We start from the raw sequence: 12,717 nt of genomic DNA on the forward strand, positions 1-12,717 counted from the left end.
AGTACTGTGTTTTTGAGAAATGATGACTGGTGTTAAGGCACTCGGTAACCAATGAAAAAGAACTAGTATAAAATGGGCTTTTCTTATCTGTACTTCAGGTTTTAAGATGTCATGGTACTGTCATCTGGGAATACTGCTATAAAGATCTATTACACTTGCAATAGTCTCTTATTCTTCCTAGTGCAAGGGCAGAAAATTTCCTCAAGTTAATGGGAGGACTCCCAGCGAATTTAGTTTTAACTGGATTGATCCTGAAAACCTTATTTACAGGAGCATTAGGACCTCACAAGACTGATACTACAATGTGCATGAGAAGAAATACACAAAATGTTAGCAAATGCAAAACAATTTAAACAAGCAGGTTTTACAGAAAAATGCATTGCTTATAGGACAATGAAAGATACCATCAGCTCTTGAAGGCCTTCATGGAAACCCAGAGTTTGAATGGCATTAGAGAACTAAGTTAAGAAAATGCCAGAAAGAATTCCTAAGAGAGGCACATAGGTAAGGGAAAGATAAAAAATCTCCTGGTGAAATGAAGTGCCAGAAAACTCAACACCCATTCTTAAAAGAAAAGAAAATTCCTTGTACATAGTTTCAGTTCTGGGAAAAAAAAAAAGAAAAAAAAAAAGACTTCATACTAAAATATATTTGATTAAAAAAATAGAGAAGATAAGAGATTTGAAAAGCAAATTTGGAGCAATCATATTTTAGAAGTCTTCCAATTACTTTTTGTCATTTTAAATTTATTTGTTTATAGAGTTCAATTCCAGTACAGGTAAACATATCTTACTTGGGTTACAGACTTTAGTCATAGAAGTTGGATATATGCCCAGTGGAATCAGAAGATGAGATAAATTCTATTCCCCAACTTATGTAAAAATAGTTTAAATGAGCAATATCTGCACAAAGATTAACAGAGCCACTTAAATGAGCAAGATTAATATGGCTCAGCTCTACAAACTCTCTGGATTGCCTTAGCTGGTGAAACTGTGTGCCAACAAGAGTTCTCTGAAAAAAATAATACAAGGACCACTAATTTTCAAATAACAATATAACGATGGCAACCATAACAATGGAGTTATCAGTCCCAACAGCTCTGCTGTCATCAAGATGCTGCCCATCAGGCAGTCAAACAAGAAAGTGTAATCCCACAGCCACTGGAAAATGCATTGCCCACAGTTGGCAAAACACAATGACTCATTGACAGAGTTTAAAATCTTTAGCTTCCCTAGTGCTTTCACTTCAGAGGGAATTATTTATACAGTTATTTTTTCTAGCATTACATATGGATAATAACTATCCCTCTTACTTAACTGTACCTTTCAAAGGACAGAGAAGTAATTTTCTCACAAACATGCTGCAATAACTCTTTGGCCTGACACTTACTTTTTTTGATCTCTGCTGGCACAAAGAACTATGATTTTTAAACAACTTTTGTTTTACTGGGCAGTGCACCCAAGATTCAGTCCAGAGAGGGACTTAGTACCAAAAAGGAAAGCACCTACATTCAGGCTCTTGGACCTGAAATGGAAATCAGACTCAATGTTGAACATGTAGGCAGGGCATTTCAGAGCAGTTTCCAAATTAACTCTCACTTTCAGCAGCGAGCCTTATGGACGACCCAGTAAGAAGTGACATGAAAACAGATACAATAGCAGCCTGGTGTCTTTCCAGGGCACCTCACTTGGGGCTCAAGGACATCTTGACTCTAGAATCAAGCTCAAACTCTCCTTTGAAACGTATGTGGCTTTCAACTGCCTACTATTGGAAATTAACTTTTTTCTTTTTTTCTTTCAAAACACATCTATCAGAGGTACTGGCTTGAGACTACCACTCAACTATACTTCTGCTCAATTTCCTCTTTCTTCTTATGAGGTGTCAGTCCACATGTTTCACTTCTAGAAAATGGTTTTATACTAAATAGTCTGTGGGGAAAACTGGACATATCTTCTTACAGTCTTAACTATTAGCCTACTATATTGTACTCTCATTTGCTATTCTTTTGCTGATAATTATTTTATATATAGTGAGCTATGAACACATCATCTTTCCATTCGCAAATAGTCCACAATTTGGTGGTCTGGAGCTCCAGAAAGATAGAAAGAGATGGAAGTTTGATTCTCCCAGAGCTGACACTGAACTGGGGTCAGTTCAAGTTATAGCATAACATGTGTGTAGACCAACACTGAGCATCTGCATAGAGATCTAATATTATGGTAAGTCTCTTATGCAGAGGCATAGTGTTGTTTCTCTTGAATCACACTAAAAAATACTGAGCAGCAGTGGCAGATTAGAAAAGCTCCATATCTAATCAGTAAATTCTATAAAGTTACTGAAAGCATCATTCATTTTCAACAGTGCTTAAAAAGAGAGAATGACACACTAAGTAAAGTAACCTTGAGCCAGGCCACGTAGAGTCTGAATGGCATTTGGAAAACCCTGTAGGCAGTGAGGGCTGATCTTGTCTGCACTAGACTTGACATTAATTCAGGATATTAAAAAGGCAAAATTAAGCAGAATCTGTGAAATTATTAAAGATTCCATTATTTATATTCATAACTTCTGATGAAGTCCCACACCCTTGCTATCTCATGCTCAGACCTTTCATCAGTCATAGCAAAAATGAGCCACACTCCTGAAGCCTGTCTGTAAGACTAAAGTTACAGGTTGGGAATTATATATATATTTACAATACCCGTGTTTACATCTATGTGCATCATAAAGCCAAAATGTTTAGGTTTTACAAAGTGGTTTTTATGCCATGATGGCTGAAGCATATTCAAATAAAATAAAGGAACTAAAAGCATGTTACTGAATTTAGCCACAAATGTCAAGCTAGGGTATTGCGTATACATAAAAAGGATGTATGAAATATTATTTTTCATTGTTATACAATAGTTCACCACTGTTTAGCAATGTTATACACAAAGATGTACACTAAAGACACGCAAGTATGACTCACCATGGCTTTTTTCTTCCCTCTCTAAATATAGGTTTGTAAATTGAATTTAAGTAGATTTTTTTTCCTTTCTTCTCCAAACAGAAGCCAAAAAACACAGTGGTTTCTTTCCAGATAGACATTCCTTTTTAACAATAAGATTTAGCAAAGATAAAAAATCCTGATTATTTAACAGAATATTAAAGCAGCCTTGCTGAACTGCATTATGTGTTTGCTACTCTTGTCAGTACTTTAAACAAATTCCAATAGCACAGAAAACATGAAAAAACTTTAATTGTGAAAACTTCTGCAGAAAGGGAAGATTCATGGAGTGCAGAATTGGGTTATAAAGGTTTTTTTTCATAGCAAATTCTTAAATTCATTCAGAGGTCTAATAAGGATTCCCTTAGATGACACTGTCATTTATTCACTAGACGCTTTCCTGAGATCAGTTAAAAGACTTTACCTCAAATGCTTGAAAGGTTAATCCTACATTGTAGTTTTCTGATACTGTTATTTTCCACACACATTCCTTCATTGGTCTGTAGTCATCAGGATAATTGGGAGACTGGATCTGGCCTTCATTTTTGTGGATTTCACCTCCACAGATAGCTGATAAAAGCATACAATCCTTATTGTCAATAACGACATTTTCTATTCCCCATGCCCAAACAAATTTTATGCTCCCTTTTCTTAAATTGATAAGATTATCCTGGTGAAGACTTAAAAAGTATACAGAGGACAGATTATTGAAACTGCAATCCATTTAAACCACTATACCTGTTTCAGTTTGTGAATATAATTCAGCACCTCTAATAGCTCTAAACATGTTTACAATGTTCAGAAAGACTTTGGAACCACGGATAATCTGAATCTATACATTTCACAGAATATACTTAAAAAGTCAAAATAATTCAATTACTTTTTTGAAATATATTTAATAAGCATCCTTCATTAATTTTTACTAGCCTTTATAAGGAGAGAAATAAGACAGATATCTCATATTTTATAATATTCTATGTATTTCAACCTTGAGTGTACAACTTCAAGCTTACACTAATTTTTAAGAAAGAGCTAATGTAAATTTTAAGTATTTTTATGAAAAGTAAATGCACTTTTCAGGGTCCATAATGATAATCTTGAAAGACGTGCGAATATCAACTCAATCATACAGTTTACTACCATAGATTAAATGTTTATGAAAACAGGCTGCATTTTAAACAGGTGAATGTTGACTTGCTAACGTACTCAGTGTGTGGGAGTGTCTCTATTAAGTAATCCCAGAGCATATGGAAAACTTAAGTCAGATTTTTCTGAATAAACAGAAAGTACTCGAAGAAATCTTCCCCCACATTAAGCAAAACATGCACATCTATTTAATTGAACAAATGGTAAAAAAAATGCTGATGACTATTATCAGTGGTGTCCCTGGAAAAGAGGTCATCTGAAACTTGATCACAGGAACAGTTTCTAAATATCCTATCTAGTAAATTAACACTTACTGTCTCTTTTGGTAATACCAATTCCATATTAGGTTATTTCTGATCTTTTTTTTTTTTTCCTAATATCCAAAGGTACCCAGTTAGTATTTTTCCTCTGTGATCAAGTCATTTTAAATGCTGTAAGAGGCTTACCTTCATAAACCGCCGCAAAACCTTTCCCAACCCAGTTGCTGCTGCTGCGGAACTCAATCCACATCCTGCTGTCAGAGGACGCAAGGACTTCTGGCAGTTTGTCACCACAAAACCTGCCTAAAAACATGCAACCAGTAACTGCATTTTCTGCCACCTCTGAAGCCAAACGCTGCAAACATTTAGACAAGCGTTTAACATTATAAACAGGAGCAGCATAGCCAACTCAGTGGAACTATTCACATGCTTATGGCTAAGCACATGTGTTTTTGCAGATCAGGACCTAATACACAAAGATTTTATTATAAAGCTCTTGGTACTTCTTTGCGTTGCAGTCAGGCTCACAAGTCTAAGTATAAAATCTTATAGGAAGATAAAAATTAGTAGAAAAACTGTTATAGATTGTTTCTAGACATACCATCCCAGCTATTTTAAAAGGTGAAAGCGAGTACTAACCTTAAGAGAGGAACATAATCAAGATCATAGTAATACTGCTCATTGTGTCTAAGGACAAAGGAGATTTAAAAACTAACATCCAAATGACCCTAGACTATAACACGCTCTTAAATTCAGCCTAGGTAGGTGAAATTTCTGTTTTTCTAGGTTATAGAGAAGAGAAAAGGAGTAAAGGGTAATTATTGCCTGGTCTTAATTGTTTCTTCCTCCTTTTGTTTTTAAGACCAAGAAAATAGGTGCCTTTATTAAACAGCTTTCCTCTGTGTCTCTTTTCTATTTTTTCCAATTTTAAATTCTGGCTATTAGGATGCTGTCAAATAGTTTTAGTCTCCATTCTAAGAATAATAAAACCGACCCAAGAAGTTAGAGGAGTTCATGTTTCCTACTGTCTGAAGTCATGAGTTTCAATCGAAAATGACCACAGGATGTCAAACCAATCCTCTGGATTGGGCAGTGGCATTATGAGCTCTGAAATCTCCCCAACAACCCTCTGAATCAAGAAAAAGATGGCTGCAGCTTCCTGTGTATTAGTTGCAACCCTAAGACATAATTCACTATTGCTTTGCAAATCTTTTCTCTGCAACAGCAGGGAAGGACACCCAAAGAAGAAATAGAAATAATCTTCTATTCATAATTCAAAAAGTACAGGAACAGAGCGAATAAGTACAGCTCTGCAGTGGGTGTTCTCAATCACAGTGCCTAAGCTTACTGTGTGCTCTATGGCTTTCCCATCACATGTTCTACAGGTTCATCTGTATACTATTTCCCCATTTCTGTGAATAAAACTATGACACTTTCATATTTTAATACCCATAAGCAAAGTAAAAAGTTGTACATTTTGTAGATTTCATCTTTCCACACACTGAATAACAGCTAGCTGCAATAAAAAGAAGACTTGAAGTCAAATAAATGACTTATTTGAGGTCATTTACAGTTTCTTTCCATTCCCAAGTTTAGATATTGTAGACATTTTAAACCCAAGAGGTTTGTTTTGAGTTCAACTGTGAGCAAGTCAACTGAAGTGAACGAGTGTGGTAACTATGGACAGTGCAGCATTCCAACAGCTACATACCAAGCAGTGGTGATTTTCTCCAGTAGCCATCTCTTACTTCAATATAGTCATACCAACAGAGACTGCTCTTGTAAAGGTCCATGGTGGTGAAGTTTAAAACAATCTGCAACGAGAGGAGAACATCTAAATAAATCACATGTGGTTAATATTAGAAAATTATCACAGCAGCATTCTGTAGAACTGGAGCCAGAGTGGTCACCTGTGAGAGGATTCCAACTATTTATCTATCCAACTATCCACTTAATGAAACTCTCCTAAATTATGAAGCAGAAATTGTTTGAGAACATTAAATTTAATTTTTTTTATTTAATCATACATATTTGAGCAGACTCAAGACAGACAACTCAAAAGTAATTCGTTACAGGGAGATTTTCACTCAGAAACAGAAAATTGAGAAGGCCAATACAGTAAAATAAAGTGCTGATATAATTTTGTCATTTAATAATTCTGCCAATTCTTTTCCATTCCAACTAAAATCAGCTGGTTTTAATTTTGGTTTGAATTTCCTTCTATACCTCTTTTGACAAGATAATTTACTTTCAAACAAGTTAAATATTGACAATGGTAGACATCAATGCTGAAAGCCATATCATTAAAACAAATGGTACATAGCTCCTTGACAATTCTTAGTGAAACTGTAATAAAGCTTTTTACACAGAAATCAGAGTTCTGGAACTTTTGAACATTTCTGGAACTTTTGAACTTGTGCTCCCACTTTTACTAAGCACATCTGTAAATAGGCATATTTTCAATACACAGTATCACAACTACCCTAGACCATTGCATTATCTCATTTTGGTTTAGAAATACTAATCCTAAACTGTTATAAATGTGACCCTTTAACAGGGTAATAGGATCACAGGATGTAACAACAGCTACAGTTTGGACCCTGACTGACTGGGAGGTTCTTAGCACCATGTCATGCAATGTCAGGGATAAGTTCAAACAAGAAGATTAGAAGTCATTCATATTTTATATTATAAAACAATTTCCAATTCATACCCTTTCATTGGATTTAGATGTATTTGGAAAAGGAATTCATCTTCTTCCAAATCAGTTCTTCAGTTTAGATTAATAAATATTTCAACCTAGCTAAAAATCTCATTTATTCACATATGAGCACGGTTTTATTTTTAGCTTTGATCCTAGGAACTCACAATCAAACCCTGCTATTATAAAGCAAACATGAATTGCTGCACAGTAGCAAATACCTCACACTGTAAAAATATATCTCCATGGCAGCCTATGAAGCAGCTGCAATTGTCAGTTGAAAGGAGAGGAATTTACCCTTAGTCCAGCTGCAAGGAGGAAATGTAACATCATAACTGAAATAATGGGCCCAGACAGACAGGATGGCTTAGTTCCATCTCTTCTGAAGACACTATGTGTCTCTTCAAAGACAACATGGTACAAGACTAAACCAGAAAGGCAGAACTTTTGCAGACTGTTTATTTTAAGAGGATAAAAACTCTTATCTATCAGAGGAAGCTAATTTAAAGATAACATAAAGCTCAATGGTTTGGGTGTGTATGTTACATGATAGAGCATTACGGTAATGCTCTTCTCCAAACAATTCAAAACAGACAATCTTTCATAGCAAAACACTACATATCTTAACATTAGGCTGGCAGGGGGTTTGCTTTCTCTTACTTTTCACAAAAATTAACTAAATACACCCATATCAGTAATTATATCCTCAAAAATCTCTTTTGTTTTCAGTGGACAATGGGAAACTTTATTAAATAATCGTAGCCCTCTCACCTAGGTCTGACAAACTACAGACTGTGTGGGTGGAAGACCAAGCTCACAGGTGATTCAATTCAGATTTCACCTTTACCACCATGACACCATGCGAAACAGTAAATATCTCTAAGGCTCCACATAAAACCTTACACCCAGAAGTCCTGTACAGTGAAGCACATTGTGCTGGCAGCCACAGCCTTGTGGGATGAAGGTACAGGACATGAAGCATGCCAAGGACCATCAGGACTGAATAAATGCATATCTGTTCTGATGCTTGAGTACAGCCAAACATTTATATCCACAAGCTGCTTCCACATCCACAAAACATGTAAAAGGGTTGCTTAAACAGCAGTCTGAACCTTGCACAGTGTTCTCCATGGGAACATCCTGAAAGCAGCTTTAAAATGTTTCTAGCACAGCAGATACAACAAAAAGTCTGTTCTCTCCTTTATTCCCTTCCTTCTGTCACTTTAGGTCCACAAAGGGAAGCGGGAAGCAATAATTTAGTCTCAGATCTATATGCAAAGAATTTCTGCTTCAGTGATAGTGTGATACTTTGGAAATATATTTAGATAATATTAACTCATGTCAGTCTGCCATTGGCATTCTAAATAATAAAGACCTATAACAATGAATAGTCATCAAATTATATTGTAAGCTTCCTTCCTGAGCTCAGAGATGACAATGGAAAAATCTGAAATCAGACACAATTGCTGTTAAATCCCTTCTCTTTGTTGCAACAGAAATTACAGTACGAATTGCTATATTTAAGGAAAACATGTTCCTCACAGTGAAAGGTTTGCAGTACTAAATATGCTAATATCTCAAAGCATTTTTCAGTACAGACACCCTTTTCCTGAACTTGGAAATTACAGCAAATTAAGTCCTAGTGAATAAACAGTTTCAAATAATATCTTGTATTATGCAAATAGTGGATGTGTTCATAACTTTAGAGTTTAAAAAGATAATTAAATGCTTAGCCATTTAATTATTAAGTGAATGAGAACAATTATGAGTTTTCATATAGGAAATATATCAAGTCTGCTCTTATAGCTATAGTAGATAGGGAATGGGGGAGGAAAGGGGCAGAGGGAGTGTTGCTTCTCCCTGTTGGCTGAGGTTTTTTGTGAAAGCCAGTAAGTCCATCCATGCTCTCATGCTTCTTTTAGTCTTACTGAAGCATCTCCTCTTTCTATTTTCCTGTCTTATTTCCTGGACGCAGACTTGCCATGCCATTCCTTTCCACAAAGGGAACCTCACAACTCACCTCTTTGATTTCACCTACTGCTACACCTCTCAAATTTCTTCTAGCTTACATGCACCCCTTCCCAAATGTCTAAGCCATAGGGCATTTTGCCTTTACTATTCAGGCACTACATGAGGGACATATACTAAACAAATAAATGCTCAAATATTATCCCAATTTTAAACCCACCTACTTAGAACTGCTGCAGTTTTTTATTAAATTTCCAAGTGATAGTCATATCTACCTCTGAGGATGGCAGAGAGGTCCTGTATATTCTCTCATTCACACAGCAATTCTGTATGTCTTTTGCAGACTGTTTCTTCTTCAGCTTATCCCTCAGATAAAGTGGTTTCACCAAGTACAAAATTTTTGTTCTTCTCAGCTCATCCATTTTGCAATTTGGATTCCTTTTAAACTCCTACCTTCTTTTTCCTGAGTTTCTCAGACAATACGTAGGTATCTCTGTATCTAGCCATAATACTTTGAAACCCCACTGCCATCAGCAGTGTCCTTGTCCTTTTTCCACCCCAGCTGTGCAGGCAGAGGGGTTCACAATGTGGAAGTTGGTTTTTTTCTCTACCCAGACAAGATGCAGACACGTGGGTTAAGGTTAGGCTACCTTCCACAGCAGCTTAAGGTAAACCAGCTGGCTTTGTTGGAAGCAAGTTATGAAAGACACAACCCACACCTCCTCCATTGGTTCAGCTGTGTAGAGTGTGGAGGTTTCTCACAAGTTTAGCCACAAGTTTTCCATTTTCCATGACAGCTGAAACATCAGATTTCTGTTTTCTGTTTGGAAATTTGCCTTTTTCCAAACCTTGGTTGCCAGGAATACAGTCAGCAAAATGATGGTTTTACTTAGGTGTGATCATGTAATTGTCTCAAACTGTTGCTATCAAAATGGAAACCATTAAAACGTAATGACCCTCCTCAAACACCCCTTCCTTTGAAACTACATGAAATAACCTTCAAAGCTTTTTCTTAGTCCTGACATGCCAAGGTATTCCTTAACATTGACCAGAATTCATCAGCTGTACATAGGCAGAACCCCCAATCTGTCACAGCATGCTTTTTGTTCAGGAACCTAACACGTCTAAATATATTTAAGATTCAAATTTGCAATTTTGCAAAGTATTAAATAGAGCTACACACACAGCAGAGCTTGCTCAAGGGGACATAATGGCTGAAAGTTTTCATAGGCAAAATAATCAATGGATATTTGTCAGCACAATTAAGGAATTATTGATTACACAGCAGATTCAATTGTGCTAGTGCAGCTTCAGTGAGAATATACAGCACCTACTGTCTGGGATAAGAGAACAAAAAAATATATAGCAAACACCAAGTGGAACCAATTAGATTTTCTGCAGGTGGCATTTTTTTCCCCCCATATCAACCAACTAGTTATCTGTCCTTTTTTATCATTCCTGTAAAACATCCAGCAAAACTGGAAAGTAATGTGACCTATTCAAAAAGACAGATTCAAAAATAACCACTGGCACAGTTGCAGCTCCCTATGCCAAAAAAATTTCTACACACTAGAAGGCAGGATTTGCCCTGGCAGAGGGCATACTGTGTTACTAACACCATCCTCCCTCAGAGATCTTTCTGTTTATAAATGCACTGTGTATGTCCATTTACCACATAGTTTTAAGTCTTGAGAGAAAGTAAAGGTGAATGAACTGCCTTGTTTTAGTAACAGGGACGCATACATTTTATGTTGGGCTAGCATTTTATGACGCCTATCAATAAAAAGAACGCTGCAGCCAGAGCATACCACTGCAGACTCATCCTTCACTGAATTTTTTGCCAAAGACCAGAAGTGTCTGTACTTGCAGAAAGTAGCACATGTATAACAGAAGCACTCTAAATGATGCCCAAACAGTACAATGTCATCTCTCAATAAATAAGAGACAATCTGGACTGATGCTTTTTCAGTTTATTTTTAGGTAACTATAGTGCTCACAGACATTTCAGAACATGATGTGATGTACTTATACATACTACAACCTCCACGCAATATTCCTGAGATCTAACAGAGTGAAAGCAGCAAACAAAGGAACAAAAACATGTGTCCAAGACACCATGATATATGCATTATTTAAGATTTAGATCTCATTTCTTCTATCTGCTAATCACATCAAGTACTTGCTGCAAATAGGGTCCTTTATCTCAAGACAGACAATAACCTGTGGGAATAGCGCTGACAAAACAGATTTTTTTACATTAGCATAAATATAATTTACTTCATTCTTGCTGAGACTATGAGAGTTGGAGGACAGAACAACGGCCCTATAGACACAACTTGTCATGTCAAATTTCAATTATGAAATTGTGTTTAGTCTTTTATCCCATTTGTGGTGGGTAGGATAGGAAGGGAGCTGGTCTTCTTACATTGCTCACCAAGACAGGGGCTTTTTCCCATTAAGCTTTTATATAGTATAATGCAGCTCCAGTGTGGTAACAATCTCAAGACAGTATATTATTACAAATATATTACTATTACACTAACATCCATAGATAGGTTTGCACAAAGTTGGAGTAAGCTGTGAATACTTAAGCATGACCATTTCCCAACTATATTTTTTTTCAAAAGCCAATAATAATGGTAGATAAACACTCCATCTTCTTAATTTACTGAAGAATAGGGAAAAAAACTAAGCTATTTTTGTTAACACAGCAATGTCTAAGAAGCGGGGGACATAAAATTACCTATCTAGATTAATTTGCATCTTTTGCACAAACCTTCTCTTATTCATCTGTTTTCATTTGTTTTTCCCTGCCAACTTGCAGAGCCACCCACACCCTCCCGGCACAGAATGTTTATTTTTCCTCCTGTGTCTGGCTCTTGCCCAGAGGAGGACGAACACTTTCCAAATGACTTCACTTTCATCCCCCACAGTGGCAAATGCTCTTACAGCTCCTCAGGATCTATTAGCACATTAAGAACATATATTCCTGGTGTGTACCAGGACCCTGACCTGAAAGAAACATGGAAAAAAGTAATCTTACCAGAAGAAAACTATGTTCAATATGGATATGGAAACCACTGACAAAACCGACTGAAATATCTGGGGGCAGATGCTGAGTGTACCTCTTTGAACTCTCCAGTACTGAGACCAGTACTAGGTTTTGAATTTCTGTCTTTAGTTAGTATTTGCTTAACAGCAGCCACTGCTTCTTGCGAAGAAACTTACATTTCTTTGGGTTTTTTTTCTGCATATTTTGTCCCAGGCAAAACTTCCCATTGCTCCCTCTACCCTTATTTATTTTGAGGTAGGCAAATATTTGAGCCAATAATTTAAAACAAGATTCTGCTAGCACGTTATGAAAGCATACACAAGAATAGGTTTTGCTTTCACTAGGATGGCACACTTCTCCCCCTGAACCATTCTCACCAAACCAGTATCTTTTTCTGCTTTTTTCCCCTAAAATTGGTGCCCAGAAAGCTAAAACAATACCAGGCAATACCTAAAGCAACAGTTTCCTTACCCCATTTTATTTCTGTTTCACTGAAGAAAAAACATCATATTCAGTATACTAAGAACTTCCTTAGTCAGAGCCCAAGCTATCAGCCCCACACAGCTCAGTCAGCTCACCCAAGGCCATACTGGAGAAGGTACCATCC

General features: G+C 36.5%; 1 protein-coding gene across 1 annotated transcript in view; it reads right to left on the minus strand.

The window, feature by feature from the left end:
• TLL1 (tolloid like 1) overlaps window positions 1–12,717 on the minus strand; it is a 137,101-nt gene that overhangs the window by 35,035 nt on the left and 89,349 nt on the right. The window contains exons 10-12 of the mRNA XM_069855798.1: window positions 6,101–6,203; window positions 4,576–4,692; window positions 3,408–3,553 (exon numbers count right to left, since the gene is read on the minus strand). Of these exons, the coding sequence (XP_069711899.1) occupies window positions 3,408–3,553; window positions 4,576–4,692; window positions 6,101–6,203 (366 nt within the window). The remainder of the gene's footprint in view (window positions 1–3,407; window positions 3,554–4,575; window positions 4,693–6,100; window positions 6,204–12,717) is intronic.

The sequence above is a fragment of the Phaenicophaeus curvirostris genome, chromosome 4 (assembly GCF_032191515.1).
Source record: "Phaenicophaeus curvirostris isolate KB17595 chromosome 4, BPBGC_Pcur_1.0, whole genome shotgun sequence".
Taxonomy (NCBI): Eukaryota; Metazoa; Chordata; class Aves; order Cuculiformes; family Cuculidae; genus Phaenicophaeus; species Phaenicophaeus curvirostris.